The 22,502-nt window shown below is 36.2% G+C and overlaps 1 protein-coding gene across 2 annotated transcripts in view; it reads right to left on the bottom strand.

The window, feature by feature from the left end:
- Positions 1-22,502, bottom strand: part of PLA2R1 (phospholipase A2 receptor 1) — a 37,919-nt gene that overhangs the window by 7,553 nt on the left and 7,864 nt on the right. For both annotated transcript variants that reach the window (XM_015635285.1, XM_015635286.3), the window contains exons 5-23: positions 21,870-21,983; positions 21,084-21,227; positions 19,886-20,074; positions 18,349-18,506; positions 16,880-16,987; positions 15,120-15,232; positions 13,002-13,171; positions 11,819-12,021; positions 11,379-11,524; positions 10,815-10,899; positions 10,310-10,442; positions 9,862-9,897; positions 9,195-9,352; positions 7,139-7,203; positions 6,709-6,812; positions 5,286-5,428; positions 4,348-4,465; positions 3,415-3,545; positions 2,711-2,846 (exon numbers count right to left, since the gene is read on the bottom strand). In XM_015635285.1, coding sequence (XP_015490771.1) covers positions 2,711-2,846; positions 3,415-3,545; positions 4,348-4,465; positions 5,286-5,428; positions 6,709-6,812; positions 7,139-7,203; positions 9,195-9,352; positions 9,862-9,897; positions 10,310-10,442; positions 10,815-10,899; positions 11,379-11,524; positions 11,819-12,021; positions 13,002-13,171; positions 15,120-15,232; positions 16,880-16,987; positions 18,349-18,506; positions 19,886-20,074; positions 21,084-21,227; positions 21,870-21,983 — 2,454 coding nt within the window. The remainder of the gene's footprint in view (positions 1-2,710; positions 2,847-3,414; positions 3,546-4,347; positions 4,466-5,285; positions 5,429-6,708; positions 6,813-7,138; positions 7,204-9,194; positions 9,353-9,861; positions 9,898-10,309; positions 10,443-10,814; positions 10,900-11,378; positions 11,525-11,818; positions 12,022-13,001; positions 13,172-15,119; positions 15,233-16,879; positions 16,988-18,348; positions 18,507-19,885; positions 20,075-21,083; positions 21,228-21,869; positions 21,984-22,502) is intronic.

Here is a 22,502-nt window from a genome sequence, read left to right as displayed (position 1 = left end):
TGGCACTTAAACAGAAATCCTCTCTGCATTGTAACTCAAATCTTTTTGATGATGAATTAACACAGCAACATCCAAAACAATGAAAGGAAAAAGCAGGGTTCTTAGCTTTAAGACAGAGAGAGAGACTTCCATGATAAAAAAAGCAGAAGACAGAGACCATCTCACCCCAGCCCAGTCTGTGATGCTGCTTCACTCACTCTCTTTCAGGAGGGAAATGCCTTTGCTAATGTTTGTGAATGCTTCCAGTGTCCTTCAAAAAATGCTACAGTTTTGATCCTGCTTGTCAGTTTGCATTAATTATTTCTCACTGTAAAGTTTCTGCATGATTACAAGATGAAGTGGTTGCTTTGCTACAGGGTACAATGTTTTTAAACTTGGTTCCCTTTATGACTAAGAGAGGAGGAGGAATGATAACAAACATCTTAAAATAGTAAATTAATTTATTACCTGTCATTCACAAAACATTTAAAATTAGAAATTTCTAAGCTAGAAAAAGTTGTGTTCTTGAGCTAACTGAAGCACCCTGCTTTGTTCCAACTTTCAGTGTGTGTCACTGCTTTAAAAAAGGCAGAAAATGCTGTAAGTCACTCACACAATAAGTCAAGCATCACTGAGAGATCAGAGCTCAGTTCAAATCCCCTGCTGCTTTCTTTCATTTTAGTTTCCTTCAGAAAATAATTCGAAAAAGGGGAAATGGAATGAATGCAGGCAGGATGGCAGAAGCAAAGCACCAGCTCATCTTTCCAGGAACTGACACATCTGTTTGGACACTTGAACAAATTTAGCAGTTCACTACTGCCAGCAAGAGGCTGTCTCACTACTCCTTTCCTTGCTTCTCTGCTCTTCCCACTGCAAATTCCTTGGTCTGGTGTTTGCCTGACCCTGCACAAAGCTGAAACAGCCCAAAAAAGCTGTGGAAAATGACTTTAATTAAACAAAAATAAATAAATAAAGCAGGAGGTGAAAAAAAAATGTAGGGAAGCTTTCTGCTGAATTAGCAAGCTGAACTGCCTGATAGTTTGGGAAAGTGCCATGGGTGTCCCACTGGAGAGGTCCATTTAACCCAGGTGCCCTCTGCTGTGCATGGGGCAGGGCTGAGCTGCACCACAACCAGGCCCTTGGGCCACTCTCAGATTCACCTCCCTGCTGGGAAAATCTTCAATTGTAACAAAGAGCGTTGAAGTCTTGTGAATTCCTTTAGCTTACACAGTGCTCAGTCCCGTATTATCATGTGCAAGTGGTCATCTTAAAGACTGTGGGCCTGAGCAACCCTGATATGAAGGTATTATCTCGACTAGCACACACCACTGGGATTCATTCCAGGAAAGGAAACTTTTTTGGAGGGCTGTGACCAAAAAGGGATAATTAGCAGAATGGGATGTTCCCCAAATGGCCACCAGAGACCCTCAAAAGACCCTTACTCTAATGTAAATAAGCTCCAAGAAGTGACTTAAATATGCAAAAAAATTCACAGGAGCATTTAGCATATATGTATGAGTTTGGGGAAATGTAATGAATATGTATAAGTTTCACAGATTTCAGCTAGTCTGTTGGCTGGCTGCAGGGCATGGAATAGGAGGAGATATTCCCTGCACGCCTGGCACCAAAATAAAGTAATGCAGCTTTCTAATACTGAAATTACAGTGCTGGAGAGTTTTATTCCTGATTTTCAGTGACACAGCTGGGAAACATGGGTAGGATCCTGAGCACCCACTGCAGCCCAAATCCTCACCAGAATCCCAGCCACCATAAGGCAACTGTTTTCCTTCCTGCCTTTCCACACTTTCTCCATCCATCTCAAGCAGCAGCAAGGGGTTAAAGTACAAACATTTGGGATGTAACTTAAACCAGCAGGAAAGCACATTTATTTGTTTTTTCTGCACTGTGCACAGGATCACTCCAGCCCTTCCCACAACTGTAGTTCCCAATAAAAGATGTAAACTCCAGCTATGCTTTGCCTGAGTCACAGGTAAGCACTGCCCAAAGCTGGTACTTGTTCTCATTCCCAACTCTCTGTCCCTCCCCACCCCAGGCAGCAGCAGCAGGGTGCTGTCTCTTTATTTTAGGGTTAAATCTAGGGGTGATAATATAATATAGAGCTGAGCCCTGCAAAACCACCCCCACAGTAAAGGAACGTGGAATGAGGAAACACGAAGAACCACGTTCCTCCCAACACTTCATGCTTTTGGCAAGGGAACTTTGTGGTACCAGAATTAGAGAAGTGTGGTAGTAGGAAAGAGAAGCCAAGCTCTATTCAATAAGCCAGTAGGGTTCACACTGTTCAGAAAAGCACGTTTCCTAGAGTCTCTTCTGATCTAACACTACAACCCCCCCATCCTAAATCATATTGTCATCAAAATCACCCTCAGTACAGCCTTTTGTAATTTTGTGTGGTTACTCTGCAGCCATGAGAGAAAATATGAAATTTCATCTCTATTTATAATTCAAAGATATGCTACAGAATGCTCAATGTTAGGAGGAAAACTTAATAACAGAATATTTTTTAGCAATTACTTCTACATCCCAAGTACTGATTTATTAAATAGTGTAGAGCTAGTCTAAATTGCAAACTGTCTTAGAAATCTTTTATGTTCCTTGTTTTAGAAACACTTATGAAAAGTATCTCTAAAAATAAAAACACAAAGATAAAAAAAAAAAAGATGAATTTCACATAGTAAGAAAAGAGAACACAAGCAAGACAAAACCTTACCCTGAGTCTTTTGGCAGACAAACCCATAATTTTTCTGACAGTTTTCTAAGTACCATTTCCCCGTAAAATAAAAATTAGGGTTATTTGATACCAATGTACACAGTGGAAGTTGATCTTGAATGTTAAAATGCTGTCTCTGCAATCAACACAAAACCTTACATTAATTTAAAAATACACCATGTAAAACAATGTGTAATTATTACATCGAATTCAAGAGAATAATTACCTCAAAGTTTCTATAACAAATATTTAGGTAGAACAATGAACAGCCCCATAAATACAATTTGAAACAATAACCTCATAATTTAAAAGTCACAAGCTTTCAGTTAACAAACCAAAATGCTAACCCCAATTTGGACTAACATGTTGTAAAACAAGGTATTAAAGTAGGAAATTCATAATCTTGTTCCTAAGCTTTGCTCAGACCAAGCATCTAATACTAACCACATGATTCCAACTTTGCTTTTTAAAACCAGCTGCAAGAGAATGTGAGTAGAGCCACAAATTACATAAATTTCTGTCTTGATGGTGCCTTGTTTGTTTATTTCCAGTTGTGCCTATAAATCTGCACACAGTTCTTTGAAGTTGTAAAAATTAAGAGCAGCTTAAACTGCTGTAACAACTTTGGCCCTGTCTTATGGAAGTCACGATTTCTACTGACAAAACCAACTTCTCACTGTCACAACGCCCCAGAAAATACTCACATCCACTACTTCAACTGGTGACCAGTTGGAATACATTTGAGGATTTTCATTCAACTGTTTTTCATAATCGTCACTCTGGAAACCTATCCAAACACTAGTTTTCCACCCATATAGATTCATTGTTATGAAAGCTAGAGAATAAAACAGAAACAAAATAAAATAAACCAGTAAGCATTTAGGGATAGATGAAGTCTCTTGCAACACACTAAAGCACTGAAAAAGTTAATTTCCAATCAATGATGCTACATAGATGATACTGAAATGCCACTCACTTCTAACTATAGTAACTATAACTATAACTATAGTAACTAACTATAAATTCAGTTAAATTGATTAATTTCAATGGGGTTAGATATAGTCCATTTGCTATTAATACCAGCCCAAACACAATACAGTCCAATTGAAGAAGCTTTTCTCAATTTTAGTAGAAGATTTCTCAACTAAACATAGCCAGTGAGATTCCTCCCACATCCAAATAAGTGGTTTTACAAGTGTGTGAAATTCAGCTACAGGTTTTTCATGGGTAGGGTTCATAAATATTTCCAAATTTGCTGGCATTCATTTCTCTGACATTTCCAGCCTGGTGCTATACTACAGATAAGATTTTAAGTACTACTTAAAGATAAAAATGAGATAATAAGGTAGAAATATTAAACTGCAAATTTTTAAATGGGTATTCCATTTTTGGGAGTATTTTTAAAGTATGGTAAGCACAAAAGAATTTACAATTTTTCCTTAAATGTACCTGCCATATATTTCAGCGAACCTTTAAATTTTGGCAAACTGAGAAATGTTAATGTATTTAAAGTAGTGGAACCATGGGTAAGAGCTGAACAATCTTATTTCCTAAATTTGTATCCAAGATTAAACTTTACTACAGCATCCTAATGAAGATGACATTTTATTTATTTAACAACATTTTCAGCACTCTACCTTGCTCCAGTTCATCTTCTAGGATAGCAAGTGACCCATCATAGTTACTGCAGAATTCTTGTGCAGAGTACCAGTTTCTCAGGTGTTCTGGATCCTTTGGAATTTGTATTAAAAAGCACTGTTTCAAAAAACAAAACCAAACAAACCAACTTACTTTCTTTGCTTTCCTCCAGTCATTTATCAATCGCTAAGAGTGATCACTGAAACATTTCACATGCTGTTATTGAATATTAAATATTAAACTGGTTTCTCTCCTGTCATGGACATCTCCAGCATCCTCAGTATTCGTTCTCAGCTGTGATCTGGATTGCACTCAAAGCAGTTGTTTCAAGGCAAACAATCGAGGTTAAATTTATCCTGGCAGTCACTGCAGTGAGCACTGGGATAAATTCAGCCACCTCAATGCGTGTTGCTATAAAGAACTCAGGCACTTAAGAGAAGCCAGATGAAATAGTTACCTTTTGACCCTCAATTGCAAATAGACTTTGGCTTATAATTATCTCTAATGAAACCCATTTGAAACAGCATGTTTCAGAGGACAGCAGCAATTAGGGATCCATTTAGTACATCAAGGGGTTAGAGACCTCTCTTGAGATCATAAAAGACACTTGGAATTGTCATATGTGGAAAAGAGAGGATGGAGAAGGCTTTTAATGGCAAAAGCACAAATACAATTGCATTGCTTTTGCATATATGAGTATTTCCTCTCTGAAACTAAAGTAAAATTTTTAACGCCTTGTTAAGACAACTTCTTAAAGTGTGGGCAACTACTTAACAGCAATAAATCTTGGTGTCACTGTGTCAGTGGCTATAAACCTAAGGGCCCTGTTTTCAAAAAGCAAGAAAATCTTCAAATACTAAGTAATCCTTAAATACAATTTCTGCCCTACACATGGAATGCGTTTTGAACAATGAAACAGCATAAAATAAGGTTTTACTTTGAATCCAAAATGCAACCAGCCTTTGGGACATACTCCTTCCTGGTTCGGGTCTTTTGGAATCTCTTTCTCTATCTTCTTTGGAATTTCACGTTTACAAATACAGGGAAGAGAAACAGTACAGTTTTCATCACCCCAGAGCCCTGAGCAAAAAGAAAAATCACAGTTCAGCACTGGTTTGAGAATTGGAAAGGATTTTTTTTCTTAGATATTGGAGACTTATATTTAGGAATATTTGGACATACTGCATTACAGTGGGTTTGATGGTTCATGGGCTCATACTTTTATTTCCAGTTTAATTTTATCAAGTAAAACCAATTTCTCTACACAGAGTCACATAACATATGACTACACAATCATATATTTAAAAAATAAATTATGAAAAAAAATGCCTTCCAGATAAAATAGTTCAACTTCCTTACATTGAAAATTTTTGGCAAGATCCAGGTGATGATAAAAAATGCTGACCTGCTTAGGAGGAAAACACACTTTTCAGGAAACTCAAGAAATTTTTGGCCAACCACCACTTTTGGCCAGCTGAGGGGGGAGAATGGGCATCTCTTCTTTTTATCTGATACTAAATATGGCAATAGCAAACTCAAGCATTCAAAAGTCATGAATCAAACCCCCAAGATTATGTGTGGAAAAAAAGAAGGTTTTACTTTTTTTTAGTTTTGATTTTCGAGGCTGGGATTACAAGACTGCAACTGCATAAATCTTTTTCAGCTCTTCTCACAAATACAAAGCTTGCTGTTTTTATTTTCCTTGGAACCTCACATGTTTACTTTATCACACGACTTGCAGATCATCAGGAAACAGACACTGTGAGATGAATTAGAAAATCACTAAACCAGCAGCACTGTGGCTTTTTTTCTTAATACCTTAGTAAAATATAGAATTTTGCCATGTTTGAAAGGCTAGCACCAAAATTATGGCACCCAAAAATCCCTCAGCAGATTGGCTATGGGATCAAAAATAAGGTAGAAACCTGAGTATTTACAGTCGTGTGCTGAGAGGAGAGAAGTTTATAGATGTAGGAAAAATTGTTACTAAGTCCATGTGGGTGATTTGTTAATGAGAAAACTATCTGTGAATACCAGCAATGCATTAACATTATTGCTGTTCCACATAATGCCCAACTAAAACTGAGGTATCAATATCACTGGAATCTTTGTATTTTGACATTAGAGAGCTGAAACTATTAATAAACTTTTAAAACCTACAAACCTAGTCTCTGAGTATGCTAATGATATTTCACTATTCTTTACCTAATCGCAGAAGCAGTCATGTAAATGATAACCATGGAACAGGACTTTAATATAGATTACATTTCTCAAAAGCAACAAAAAAAATATATATAAACCTTTCGCCAATAACAGAATAAAGTTACAATTACTGCAGCAAAAGGAAATATAAAACTAACCTGTTTGGGATGAAATGAAGCCACATCTTTTCCCTGGTTTCTGCAGATCTCTTTCCCTCCCTTCATCCCAGTTCTGGTATGTTACTGGTGATTCATCTGTCCAGCTGCACAGAAATATTAAGAATGAAGTTTCATATTTTCCTGTCCTTACCTAAAATTAAACCCTCCATTAAAGGGTTCAAAAGGAGAGAAAATAAACAACCAACCACTGTGACCAAGGTCAACATAAATGTCTTTTACAACCCTGTCAGAAGGAATACTGCAAAGTGGAGATAAATTAAGAGCAATATTATTCTGAATGATATTTACACGAAAATTGAAATTGTCTCTTGAATATCCCACTCAGTTACCAAACTGCTTTGGCCCATCATACTGGGACAGGGCATGCCAAGCACAGCTCACAGCAGCTGTGGCACACAGGAATTCTTACCGAAACTCATCACTGAGATTTTCTGCGTGCAATCCAATCCACCAGTGGACATCACTATTCGACAGCTATAAAATAAATGTTTTGCCATGCATTTAGATATTGCATTAACAAACTCCTAAAGTCAGACTGTGTATTCAAATAGCATCTCCATTGGGTTCCAGTGGGAAGTACAGGTGCTAAATCCTGCCCATATTAATTCATGTAACTTCAGTGAGGTTATTCACTTGAATAGAGCATGATTTAGCTCCCACATTTCCACAGGATTGCTGATGTGTCTTCTGTAACCTAGCAATTTACAGTTTTAGGAATTTACACCCTATCTGGTTTGAAAAGTCTGTTATTGTAGTCCAGAATTTGTTTTCTCCAATTCCTAAAATTAAACAATCGCGAGTATTTCCTTTAAGCAGTAATACAGTGCTGGTCCTTGATGTTTCCAAAATGATTTCTGAACATTTACTCTGTATGGTTCATACCACAGTTTTCTAGAGATGTTTTCCAGATTGATTGCTGTTCTCATGAAAGGATCTAGATCTTTGCTTCTAAAAGGCAAAGCATTATTGAAAAGCCATGGAAATAATGCAATTCCAACAGCCATGTGTTATTGCTTTGTTGATTCTAGCTTAAGGTATGAATTGATTTCACTTCAGGGTCAGTCACTCAGTCACAGTTTGGGGGCTTTTGGAAAAAGAAAAAGCAAAAAGGACACTAGAGAAGCCACCTTCTATCTTCAAAGCATCTATTTTTTGTCAGAAAGGACTGAAGTCCAGCCTGTGTCCTTCGAGTTACAGTTAGGATTTCTACAGCTCACATCTTATTTTGCAATATCAAATGAAGAAAACAGACATTCTGACAGAAGACTCTGGAATGCTCTCTGATTTGGTATTGCCTGACTGCTGAGTTTAGTTTTCTAATCACAGCACCCAGCCTGCATATTATAGGTTTTAAAGAAATAGTGAAAAATGTGATTCCAAATTCCATGCTAAGAAATTTTGACCAAGTTTGCAAATGACACATGCAAAGTCTATTTGGACTGCTGAGTATTATTTTAGTGATTGCTATACTTACTCTTACTTCCACAGGAAAATAGTTGAAATCACTCAGGGACAAACGTGGCTATGCTGAGAAAGCTCAGCCAAACCCAGCAGGCTTTAAAATAGCTGTGCATGTTGTATTCTGAGACAAAACTTCTAGGAATTTAAGCTGATTTCCAGTGTCAAGAGACTAAACTTTGCTTTTTCACTGCAGAATGCTCACAAACTTTTGAAATACCCACTAATTTTACAATGAATCCACTTTTAAAAGATCACATATAAGTAAACATGACTTTAAAGCCATGTTTGATTATCCATTTTTAGTGATACTAAGCTGGAGATGATAGATAGATAGATAGGTGATAGATAGATAGATTTTAATTTATATAATTTTTTAAGTCATAAACATTCAGAGTTAGATAATGTAGTAATTATATCCCATCACAGTCTCTGGTAGATGTGGAAGAAGACAAGACAGCATAGCCAGTTCTGTTGCTGTTCATCGTAAGTTTTTTCTGCCATGATCTATTGGTGTAAATCTATTTCATCATGCTTTAATATAAAACTACTCAAGTAGGAGATAAAAATTACACATAATTCTTTGGAAAATGAAAGACCCCATATTAGTATAACACAATTCTATTTATGCTTTCTGTTACAAGTTACAGAAGGCAGAGAAGGCCTGTACACAATAAGTGTGGGTCAAGAGCTTTTCTACCCAGAACTAGATGTTCTTTTAAAGATTACACTATAATATTCCTTTGCCTTACAGCTGTAGAATTTTGTCCTCAGTAAGGCAGACAGATTATTTGCATTAATTTTTAAAATTTTCATTATTTTGCTTTTACTGAGAACACCTGAAAGGAAATAGACTCAGTTTCTTGGGAATTCATCTGCTTGTGAAGCTATTTCTCATTTTCAAAGCTGTTTGTTACATCAGGCAGACAGATTCTCTAAAAGACACAACAGAAAATAGCCAGTTAACACCTGAGGGTTTATTTTTTAAAAGGGGTATTTTTTCTTACCTTTCTTATTTTATTTTGAATAAAGGTTTGTTCACCAGAAGCGTTTATTATTGCCAATCCACCACGAAGCCAGCTACAGACAAACTTACAGGTTTCCCATTCTGCAGGGCTGACATGGAAAAGATATTCTGCTCCTTGATAATATGACCAGGGCAGCTCTAGAGAACGAGCAAAAGAGTCAGTGATGTGCAGGGGTGAAAAACTCATTTCAAGTCTCATCTTTTTTTACCCCCATGGCCTGCCTGCAGCCACATGTCAGAGGACAAATACACCACTAGGAACAGCAGAACCATATTTAACATATCCATTTGTGGTGACAAAAAATGGACTGTGAGATTTTTTTCCTTAATACTCTATCCCCTGAGAATGCAGTAATATCAAGAGAGTTGTCCAGGCTTAACAGAAGGGCAATTTTAACGTGATGGATAGTTATCAAACTCCTGTCCTTATTACTAGTAATATTTCTTAACCCCACCAAAGCAGTATCTGATGCTCTGGTGCTCCTAAACCACAGTGGCAGATTTGATCTCTGACAAGAAGTTCCTACAGAGATCCTTACTGTAAATTTTCAACTTAGAATATTTTACTTATTTTATTCTTAACAAAAGCTTAAATTGTATTTCCAAGTTATATTGTTTCAAGATGAAAAAAAGAAAATATTTCATACCAGCTGTGTACCAAACTGGACTCATTGGTTTGACACCTGCAGAAAAAAACAAACAAATAAATCCAAACAAAACCAAAAATCATTAAGAATAGTGCTATTCTTGTTCAGGGATATAAAAAGGCATTAAATGTGGAATAAAATAAAATAATTGTCAAACTCACTGAAAAATATTCACAATAGTTTTTATGTATAACAACTTTGAATGAGTATTTCTAAGTAACTGGTAATTTTACCATATGTTTTTAAACTGACTGTTCACATGAGATCTGTTAACTGGACAAGAAATGTAAGTGGAATAACCCATTTGGCTTTGCCATAGTTTCATGCAGAAGACCAGTGAGAACTCCAGAGGTGGCTAAAAAGGAGACTTTTAGAGATTTTTTGCCTTGTCTCCACTGAATTGCAAGTAATGTATATAACAGACAATGCATGTTAATTATCATTTCACCTTTTGGTATTTTGCATATCCATTCACGCTTTTCATTGCAGTGGGCTGGAAAGACTGTTCTGTTTACTTTGAACACACCACAGTTTCTTGAGTCATCTTCAACATACTTGTCCTCCAAAAACGAAGATACAACCTGAAAACAGCACATTCATTCTCTTTCACTGACAACCCAAGATGAAGCATTTAAAAACCTCATCATGGAGAAAAATGAAGGACTTAGACATGTGTACCTTAGGAACATCTCAGTAACAACTAGAGGATCACCTAAATTATGATGGAAAAATACAAATAACAGGGTCCATAGTCATGTTCTCCCAATGTTCTGTCCAACTCACTCATCTTATATCAGACTTCTTCATAAAAAGAACTGAATAATTTTGAAACCTGATAACTTTTGGACATGATTGACAGGAGTTGCCCACATCCAAAAGCCTTTGCCTTGGTTCAATGTATGCTCAGATATGACTTGAAAGATTGCTGAAATACAGAGCAAACAGATATTTACAGGTGTTCTGTCAGACCACTGCCACGTCCCTCCAGAAAGTGCATTTCTTTTATTAAATCCAATCCAGAACTGTCTTTCTTCTGTTCTATAACAAAGAAACAAAGAAAATAACATGTCTCATGCACTGTTTCCCCAGATTTTAGATTTCAGAAAGAATTTTTAATAGTACAAATACACATATAAATTTCTTCTTGAATTTAAGATATCATTCTATAATACATTTCTTTTTAGCATCCTTGACGTAAATACTCTCTTTGTACTAAATGCTAGATTATGTTTTATAAGATGAAAACATTTAAAATGTGATTAAAATTGTTGAATCTCCATTTCAAAGAGGAATGTTGCTCACAAAAATACCACCTTGACAATAACAGCTGCTCAACATTTACAACAAAGATCATCTTCAAAAAGAATCACATTGCAATGCTGCTGATGCATTTCACCCGTTTTTAAATTCACTTTAGAGTAGGGACTTCTTTGGACACTAGTAAAGAGGATGGAATAATGTAAATAGTAGATTAGTACGATTAAGATAAATCTTGTTGGTGCTAAAAATATATTTACCTATCAAAAATTGTATATAGTAGATTGTTTAAAAATGTCTCTTCATAGATGTGGCTGAAACTAGCAAGATGAGCTCCAAAATCTTGACATAATGCTTCTGCTTCATCCCATGTTCTTCTCATGAGAACTTTTTCATTGTGAAATATCTGTAATAATACCAACATTGTCATAAATGTAGTTCATTTTACAGAGCAGTATTTTTCAGAAACTCATAAAAATCAAATATTAGTCACATTTTTTTCCAAACTAAAGCCACGTATGTTCCAAGCATAACTCTGATTCTTATTACTTTCTCTCACTTTTAAATGCAGTGCAGTATGGTAACAGGAAATTTTTGTTTGTTGAGTGAAGAAATTATGCCTCATCAAAAATCTTTTAGGAACAGCATATCCTTGAGCTGCTGTAGAATCAGAAAAACTCAAAGCAAGTATGACATGTACCTTATAGCAGTTGAGCAGATTAGGTTCTGACTCCCATCCAAAATAGCAGGAACTTGAGTATTTTTGAAAAGTAAGTTCTGGTTCTTCATAAGAACTGACTTTTTGCTTGCACAATGACATTGCTTTGAAGTTCTTACAGCTTTTCACCTCCCAGTAACCAAGAGGGTGCTTCCCTCTCATAGCCACACATCCTCCAGAATGACCTAGACATGAGAATAAATGCTAAATACCAGAACAAAACATCTGATTTTTGTGATATTTTTTGGTCAAGTGTCTGTTTTATTGACATGAATTTCTGGATAAAATCTTAATGAACTTACAAAACTAGAAAATTCTTTGGTCAGCAGCCAATTTATAAGCCTCTCTTGGCTGTCTTGAGCTTGTAAAATGGACCAGGACACTCAGTTCCTCTCACAAAATGCAGAAGAAATACAACTAAAAACATTACTTTGGCAAAATGCAGTCATAAAGCAATAAATGTAAAGAGTCTAAATCAGAAAGCCATTATTGAAATGGAATATCTTTATAATAATGTCTCTATTTTCAGGTATTTCTTAGTGGTTTATGTTTCAAAGGTTGAATAACTATTTAATTTTTTCAATTTTTGTTTCCTTGGAATATTTTCCTTAGAATTACTATAAAACAAACAAAATCAAACTAAAGGGGAAGAAGAAGAAACCTCCACACAGTGCTGATATTCACAGAAATGTATCTGGCAACCTCTGCCCTATTTTTTGTATAAAATGCAAATTTCAAATTGTGGCTATCACTGAATAAAATTCATTACTTTTCTAGGACCTTTTTCTGGGAGTTTCAGGAAGCCCTTAAAAAGTTAATAAAGAAATGTATAGGAAGCATCAAGTTTGGTTTTTGATGTTTTTTTTAAAAAAATGATGTATACAACAAATGTATTATAGTTCATAAAGGAATGTATGAAAAACACCTCATGGGAAAAGAAGAATTTCAGGGATTAGCTGTGTCTATAAGGACCTGACTGTGGAAAACCTCTGGTTATGGAGCCAGCAGCAGATGCAAATTTATCTCTCTGCTCTCTTGGCCAGGCAGGGAAGAAAAGGACTGGCTCTCTCTAGTCCCTGCTAAGCCTCTGGTGCCGTGGAGAAGAGAGCACACTCCCCAGTTTCCATTTCCAAGCCATTGCTTTTGTCAGCAACATGCTACTCACGGGGCTGGTACTTGTTCCAGTTTGTGTAGCTCACAGAGAGATTCCCTCCTGCTGGACTTAGCCAAAAGTATTCTCCTGTGTTGTTAAGGTCTTGCAATCCTATCCAAAAATAAGTTCTCTCCGATTCTGCCATGCTGTGGATCATGTTGTTGATAAAAGCTTGTTCAAACCTTAATAAAAAAATCAAGATAAAAACTTTTAGAATAAAATAGGTTAATTGGTATTTCAGTGAATAGCTCTCATGACATTATTTAAATTATCTCAGAAGAGAAAAATATAACAGAGGTACTTAATTTTCTTTACAGAATGCTGTAGGGAGCTTGAGGCACAAGCCTGCAGCACAAGTCAAAATTTTTTTCAGCACTTGAGCACATAAAAGAAACACTAGAACCAGATCACATAACCTCAGTGTTTGACTTACAAGATGTAAAGACAGAATGTATTAATGATGCACAAATGAAAGCAAGAAACTCCTTGTATGAAGAAAAAAAGTTAGTGGAGTTTGAAAAGGCTCCAGAAGAAAGAAAAGAAGAATCTCTGCACAGAAGTGTCCTACTGAAACCAGCAGACACACAAACCAGCACTGAGAAACCAGATCTGAAGGATTCAAAACACCAGCTGAACTGACTACATAGAATCACCTTTTTCTTCTTTGATTTCTTCACTAAAGTTATGTGAGAGATAGACACCTTTTTGCAAGTTATAACTGTTGTGCATAGTAATCCAATTTTCACTTAAGTCCAGTTAGTTCTGATATAATTGGTATAGAATTATACAAGAATGTTTCAGTTTATGAGCACATTCAATCAGCTGACTATGAAAATTATACAGGAAAGAAGTTTCCCACTTCGATGAACTCATTCAACTTTCTGGTTTTACAAACTCTGAAAAGAATGGCTAAATATAAAGATGACAGTAATGTAAAAACTGAATGTATCTGTAATACTGTGACTCAGAACTTGTATTTCATTTTCATTTCCTCTGCGTGTTCTCTTTTTATGTCTACTCTCCTTCCTCTACAACTTACTTACTTACTATCTAATGAACCTTTTAGGATCATTAACTGACAAGTTATTGCAGTTTTCACTCCAGAACAACAAACATCAGCAGTAATTTAACAAAACCACTAAACTAACATGCTTTTGCTACTCCTTGCTACTGCTGTTAACTGGAACTGGAAACTAACATCATAATTAGTAATGACTACACTGAGAAGTGGAAAAATTAAAAGTAAAAACAAAGCAGAAAAAGACAGAAGACATGATTCTCCTGATGTGCAGCATGCCCTCAGCTCCCTGCCACATTTGAGCTGCCAATGCTCAACTGCAAGAATTTGTCCTTTATCCCCCCTGCAGGGGATTACTTCCCCTGGTCTAAAGGGGGCAGACGTTTCCTTCTTATATTTTGGGGTTTGGGTTTTTTTTTGGTTGATTAGGTTTCATTTTTTTTAACAATAAATATGCTACAGTTACCTTATCTATGTAATCTATCTATTAGTATATCAAACTTTAATGGAAGGCAAACATAAAGGGTAAATAACAAAGAGAGCAGAGAAAACTCAAGCATCTGGACATCTACAGAGGAGAAAGCTCTAGCTAAAGCTGGAATAGAGGCAAATAAGAACAAGGCATGGGAAAACAGCAACAATTGCTTTCAAAAATTTACTACCTTACCCTATTTCCTGAGAAATCACATAAAATGAATACATTAATAGAAACATTTATAAAACATTGATTGATTTGGATTAAAATTTTGTATTTTTTCACTATAAAAATAAGTATCTTTTCATTTTTCAATACACCATCCAAGTACACCAATAACGTTTCTTAAAGATGTTACATACCCCTGGCAGAACACACTTTCTTTAGGTTTCTGCATGCCCATGTGTGCACACTGCTACAAGTGTTCATTAGCCTAACAGTTGCTTTTTATTTAATTTATTTTCAACTATAAACTAAGGCAAAGCACACCTTTGATTTTAGCTGATGTTAGTAATTATGTTCACATCTCAAGCAAATATTATTTCACAATGGTAATATTTTTTGCCATGCAACATTTTATAAAGTTAGAATAACTGTTGTTAGAGGCATCTTCACACTGTCTAATAGGATCAACTACCTGTTTGTTACTGATACAAGTGCAGATGGGCAGAAATAACCACTGGAAGCATGTTCAAAACTTCGAGGGGTACTGTCGATTTTGTAACAATATCCACCATGTCTTTCCCATCCCTTAAAAGAAATGAACATTATTTTATAGATTATTAATTATTGTATAGTTGTTTAAAAACTTGTCCCCCTTTTGTACCTTCTGTCTGATAATCCCTGGCATCCCTCTGTTTCTTTTCTTTCCTACCATGGTTGAAGAGCAGTTACCCTCAAGATCACTGAAAATGTGGCTATCAGATGAGCCAGAACACTGTGTCAGTGGTCAGCCTGCCTCATTTCATCTCATTATTAGTCTTTTATTTCAACCTATTCACCCCCAGGTGTCAAAAAGACACCACCTGGACTGCTGTAAGTTCTGCTGGTGCGAGTTCATGCAGCTTACCTGCTGGGTCTTATGATTAAATGTTTTAAATAAGCAAGAGAATAAAGAGATAATACACTCTCTCAGTCTTTTGGTTAACTGAATGCACCTTTTTTCCACATTAGAAAGAAAAGGATCAAAGCCAAGGGACTGTAAGAGGGTTCAGCAGATGTTTTTACAGGGTGTGAAACACCAAGAAGCAGAAATTTATCCTGAGTAGAAATTACCAGAGTAGATCAAAATTATTATGACCAGTGGCTCAATACCTTGAGACTCCATCCTGTGGGGCACAGGACTGAGAAGCTGAAGTGCTGTCAAACTGCTGACTACAGCTTGTCAAGAAAACCTTGATGCTCTGCACATTTTTCACCTAGTCAGGACTGTGACAGACCTTTCTCACACTATTAACACACAAAATTCTTCAGTGACAAAATACGTTGGTCCAAATTAAATAAAGGCAGTCACCCTCAACTTTTGGAAATGTTAAGCTGGAATCAAGCATTAATGTCCATAATGGTATGACAGGAACTCTGGATCTGGACACTCTACATCTGGGGAAAGACTGCATCTGACTCCAAACAGTTCAGCTTCAACCTTCTTATAATTTGACTGAACTGACTGTTTCTTCATTTCCCAAGAAACAAGACAGGAAATTAAAAAAGGAAGACAATGAGCTAAATAATAAAGCAGGTTAGAAAAGAGATTATTTTTTTCCTCCACAGTTTTGAATATAACAGAAATTCAACAAGCTTCCTCTTTCCACACTGTGAAAAGAAACTGATGGCAAATAAAGTCATACTTTGACACGTTTCCTTTCACTAGCAGAACACAGCTCCTAAAAGCCTGAAAACATGCTGCAATGTCCTAGTTAGATAGCTGTGCTCCTTCCCATTTCTGTTTGAAAGCAAATGGAACTCTAATGTACAAGTGGAAGAGTTCACCCTCCATGTCAATGAAACTGATTGTTTTTCACCCTGACATTCCATTTCAATGTATGAAAACCATGTGTGGGATGAGGCATCACATAACAGCCATTATTTGCACAGATGGTGGACAAAAGGGCTTCACTTTTGATCTAGAAAGAAATAGGAACTTGGGTCACAATCACTGATGAAACAACAAGCTATGAAAGGCATCTTGTGAAGGCTTTTAATCTTGCATTAAAATTTAGTTTACATACTTTAAAAGCAAACAATGAGATTTTTCCAAGCAAAACATGCATGTCTTTAATATTAAAAACTAAAAGTATCTCTCTATTTGCATCCATATGTTCTGTAGCTGTATTTAGAGGTTATCTATATAATTCTACATCATTAGAATAGTTTTAAAACAACCACAAATCCACTTACCTCTGGACAACTTGATTCCAGTTCAGGAGAGACACTATTATATTCCCCTGCTTTTTTGCAGATATAAAAAGATTTTTCTTCACAGTTTTTAATCCTCCAATGTCCCTCCTAAGGAATAAAAGAGAATGTATTCTGTATATGCCCATATTCTCATGCATATCTAAACAAACATTAGATCACACTGTCTCTTCCTCTTTTAATTCTTCACTAAAAAAAAAAACAACCCTAATTTTCCTCACTCCATTTACTTATCCTTAGCTGGTCCATTTATTTCTACCAACACTGTCAGCAGGACGTCTCTAATCAATCATACAAATGGGTTTCTCTCTTTGAATCAGTATTCAGGATGTAAAGCATCTTAATTAACTAACACCATGGCTATACCAGAGCACTTTTCTTTCTAGCTATTACAGTTCTTTGTAAGATTAATCTCTATATTTGAACAGTCCTTACCCAAGATATTACAAACTTTCTATCATAAAATTTTCACACATCTGTGCATACTGGATATGTATCAAAAACAATGCTTGAAAAATTTTATCTTGAACCTCCTTTTCCTTTGTATTTTACATTTTCATTGGGTAGTTTACACTTGCAAACTGAGTAAAATATAACTTTGGAATCTAAAACCCCTCAATGTTCCAAAGTCCTATTTTCTGCTTCCAATAGGAACACACTTTTCCCAGTCATTGTAATTGTCTTGGCTTTTCCCTGTATTAAAGACTGCAACCTGGACCCACAGAAACTCTTGATACAGTTTTCACACTCAGACAAAACATACTTTGCAAAAAAAAAAATTTAAAAACTATAGTGCTACTTATGCAAGTCATGTATTAGTGAGTTTAAGTACTGTTAATTGCAAAAGTAAAGTAAATCCATGACCACATTACAAAAGAATTGCCAGTGCCATGAATACCAACAAGACAGGCCAGTGTTGTTTTAAAATTACTGCCTGTTTTACAGCCCCTGAGTGATATGGTATCAATCTCCTGCTGTCAATTTCTGTACTTTCATGCAGACCTAGACGACACTGATTTTGAAAGATGCTCCATAAAATTTATAGATGTTTACACAAAGATAATAGAGGCACAGCTAACAGTTTCTCAAACATGAATTTAAAACTCTCAAGACCAGAACTTATGCATCATAAATTATGATACATACTAGTGGGATTTTAAATTATTTTATCAAAATACCCATTCACATTTTCTCTTTTTCATTTGGCAAGTTTTATATATGTAATATGTTTTATTGAAAACAAGTTCAAAATCTGTGATTAATTTTCTGTGCATCAGCACTGCCAGAATGCATTGGCTTCTAAAGGCTGCACTGCATTTATCATAACATGAATACATTAGGAATAAAAGAACAAGTCATGACTGCATGGTTTAAAAAAGTAGGCACAGCAAGAAACAAAAGTATTATGAGCTAAACCAGAAGTGCCTGATTCTTTTAAAAAGAAAACTTACAGGTCCTTGTGCTGAAATACAGAGTTGTCCTGTTCTTTGAAAGGTGTTAGGTTCTTGTCTATGCCAGTTAGAGAATTTTCCTGGGGCGTTATCTGACCACTCAAAAACAACAGGTGTGTTAATACTGTATAATCCAATCCATGTCTCTGTTACATTTTCTGTAAAAAAATGAGTTCAGATTTTAACGGTGATAATAAATAAAATAAATAAATTTTAATAAATAAAACCTGTTTATCCTTTAACATGACAATACTATTAAAAATTATTCATGGAATTTTTGTCGGAATGTCCTTCTTACAGGAAAAAATTAAAGCTGTATAAACTTCAGGAAACCTTGCTAATGAGACTATGTTCTACTGCTCTTAAAAACTAAAAAATTTCAAAAATAGAATCAACATACATGATTATATGCTTTAAAATCCAAAAAAATACAAAGAGCATGTACACTTTCTTGAAGTGCCTGGGGCAGAAAAACTGACATGGAAGTGAAATATTTCGTCATATAATTTTCCATGAAACATTCAGCTTTAGGTTTTTCTGAGAGTTATAGGGTCCAGTGACAGCTCAGTTGTAGCCAGTGTCTGACAAATATAGGAGAAACGAGGCTTGCATTTTGATGTAAAGTCTTATTTGAACAGCTACTACAGGAGAAGAAGCACTCAGGCTTTCAGGCATGTAAGCCCTTCTGCTGAGGAGAAGCCAGAAGCAGGCTGGAGAGAAGCAGCAGACTGAAGCTGAATACACGTTGAGAACAATTACATCTATCCATTACAGCATCCCTGCAAATAATGGTATTTGTTGTCTATGGAGGGTCTTAACAGAGGAGAGGAAGATGGTGGAGGCTAATCTCCTCATCTCCACATGACACTCTGCCCCAGCTCTGCGAGAAAAACTCACAACCAAGCTGGGCAGCTCTGCCAGCACACTGGTGTCAGTGGCAGGCAGAAAACGTTCACTTTTCTTTGCTGCTGTTATGGCAACAAAAGTATTGGCATTGCTGCATCAAAGACCTTTTGTTCATTAAGTTCCTTGTGTAATTACACTACCTCTTAGGACAATGTGAACTAGCAGAAGTGCTTTGATACACCCTGCTGACATCAAAAGGGACTCTGCCCTCATAGTAACAGCAGCAATTTTGCAGTGTGGATCAGGCCAGCTTGCAGGCAAAATATACACTGAATTGGTTTTGCTTCTAAGCACAACTCTAGTATAAGGTTGATGACTGAATATTTTGCAACAGTTTGCAAAGAACCAGACAAGAACAGGAAAGGACAAAAGCTAGCATGCTTACTATGGCCTCACCGTGTCTGCTTCGTGGAGTCACATCTTTGTTTTAGAAATGGTTATTGGAAAAGGTGACTCTATGCATTTTTAAGACTCCTAGAAGGGGCACGCAACATCATTTCTTTTTTTTCAAACATCATTTGGGTGTGCCACGCAATACAGTGCCTAGATGGTAACAAGTTAAGGAGCTGCACTAAAGAGCACCACAAAACACTTCAAGACACATCTGCGCTCTTAAACTCCCCAAACTCACCACTTTCAAGCAAGTTAACAAGCGGCTCCTCATCTGCCATGGAGGATATACTAATAAGCCTGCTGTTTTCACTTTGGCACGAGAGAGAAGCATCGTTCCAGCTCTTCTCCTCTTTGTGAAGTCTGTAACAGTTCCGGTTGTGCGGGTACCAACCGACATCACAACGAGTGGTATAATACTTCCATGTATCTTCAAATGAGCACACAAAGTTCATATACATTAGATAGAATTGCTAAGTTTATGCTATGTCCGTAACACAGTCAGAGATTTTTTTGGAACCCTCAAATGCGGAAAACAGCATTGTCCAGGGTAACTTATGGAGGCCAAAACAGTAACATGAGCTATGGATCCACCAAGAAAACTGAAATTTCTTCCAATTTATTTAATGATTGAACTGTTTGGGCTTCTGGACTAGTGAAAACACAAATTCAGTTTAAAACACATTTTATCTCCCTGAAACTCTGAACCTGGTTCAAAGACAGATAACACTTTTTCAGATGGCATTATCTACAGAAAATATGGATTGTCTTTCCTTACCACCTGAAACAAGGTGCTGAACTTTCTTTAAGTTACTAAGAAGGAGCTGAACCAATGTAAGTAGCTCTTGCAAAACCAAAAATTTATGTTAGAATAAACTAAATTCCGCTTTTAACTTTCTCAGAGAATAGGGGCCTGGATCATTCTATGCACTATATATCCTATACTCCTTGTATAATGTATTAATTATTAATAATAATTGTATAATTATACTTGAAGTATAAGTACAACACTTTTTCAGTGTATCAAAAGTATAGCACATTATAAAAAACCCTGCAAATTTTGTGCTGCATTTTACAGCTTTCTTCTCTGTGTGCCACTGGTTAATTCCATTCACATTGAAAACCTATTTTGGAACTCATAAGTGTGGCTCTTTTTGTAATATAAAAAGGAATGAGACTTCTGGTGGTGTAAGGAATCAAGTAAATTATATTTGTATTAAAATTGTTTGTTCTAAGACTCTCAACATGTTCTCAAAGACTGAATTTAAGCAGAAGAAAGTGTTATTACATCAGATAAAGTAAATTGTATTCAACTTGAACTAGCAAAGCCACACATTCAGTGCAGCCGTGACCTTGTTCTGCTGACTTTATGGTCAGGTGGCTTCTCTTGCTCTCCTTGCATGCCCACAAAAAGGATACAGTAACAGTGAGACACTTACCCAGCGTTTCATGCTCTGTCTTATTTAAATATTTTTTGCATACAAAAGGCAATCCAGATTCACACAGATATGTGTTCCAGCCATACTGCAATCTTGGATTAATCACTGCACAATGATTTTCTTTAAAACGCTTATCAGAGACATCTGCAAACACATTTTTGAGAAGCACAAAATTACAAAAATCCGTTCTCAGCTGTAAAATGGTGTTGTAAGGTTCTCTGCAACTTCTTGAATTAATGTATACACATCCCTGCACACCAAAGTTCTAGTAATATTATACCAGTACTATGGATGGTTGAACATTTGCCATGAATTACATGTGGCAATGCCTCCTTGGCTGCTGCTCTCAGATGAGAAGCTGAAACAAGCTTAGTGTCTATAATTGCTGGTGGACAGACTTCAAAATGTAGCAAACCAAGTCACAAAACTCATGTTAATGTGCTAATGATAATTACAGCTTGTTAACATAAACAAACTGAAAATCCTTTCCTTCACGGAAGTAGCTACAGTTTTTAAATATGTGACTGGAACACTAAAAACATCTTTAAAAGTAAATGACAAAAGGACTGGACCATTAATGCTCTGAACAGATCGATCTCATTTGATGTTATATCCCTAGAAGGGCTTTCAGCTCATGAAAATGAATAAATATTTCTAAAAAAAAAAGTGTATTTTTTAATTCAGCTTTCAAACACAGCTGTAGGAACAGCAGTGTTGTATCAAGCTGCAGTTATAGAGAGCATGTAAGTACGCTGCTGTAACATATGCGAGAGGAACATCAAGTACTTGCTCTCCAGTTCACAAACATTAGTGGTGCTCCATCTGACCACTGCCAGCCAGCGTCTTCATCCAGGCGATTCAGGCCCATCCACAGAACAAGGTCTGTGGAATTTAACTGCCCTGAAACAGAAAAAATAAACAAAGTAAAACCACGTGCTTTCCCCAAGCTTTAAAAGATCTACAGGCATAGACCTGCTATCCTGACTTGTTACAATTGGAATAAAACAAAACTTCAAAGCAGTCTCCAGAAAGTTCCAGGCTAGTTGGCTTTTTTTTCTGTCCTTAGAAAAAGTCAGTTACTTTGTTAATCAACACAGAGATGAAAAGCAATAAACACAGAAACCTGAAATCCTTCAAAAGCCACTCATTCTGCAAACCCTTCCTGCACAAGTTGTTGCTGACCTTAGAAGTTAAATCTAGAACAAGAAGCTACATAAATGCTAGCCTGTTTACATAAACACTAACCTGCTTCAGCTTTTCATAAACCAAACAACTTTCAGAAACCTTTACAGCTTTGCAGGCACATCAAAAAGCTAATGAAATAATTTTTAAAACTTCCTGTTAGCTTATATCCTTCAATTGAAAACCAGCAATAGTGGGAAGCAATGGACAAGAAATCTGAAGCAAGCTTTGCATCAG

This window comes from Parus major, chromosome 7, assembly GCF_001522545.3.
Source record: "Parus major isolate Abel chromosome 7, Parus_major1.1, whole genome shotgun sequence".
Taxonomy (NCBI): Eukaryota; Metazoa; Chordata; class Aves; order Passeriformes; family Paridae; genus Parus; species Parus major.
The sequence above is the reverse complement of the archived record's forward strand: the minus strand, read 5'-3'. Positions and strand labels throughout refer to the sequence as shown.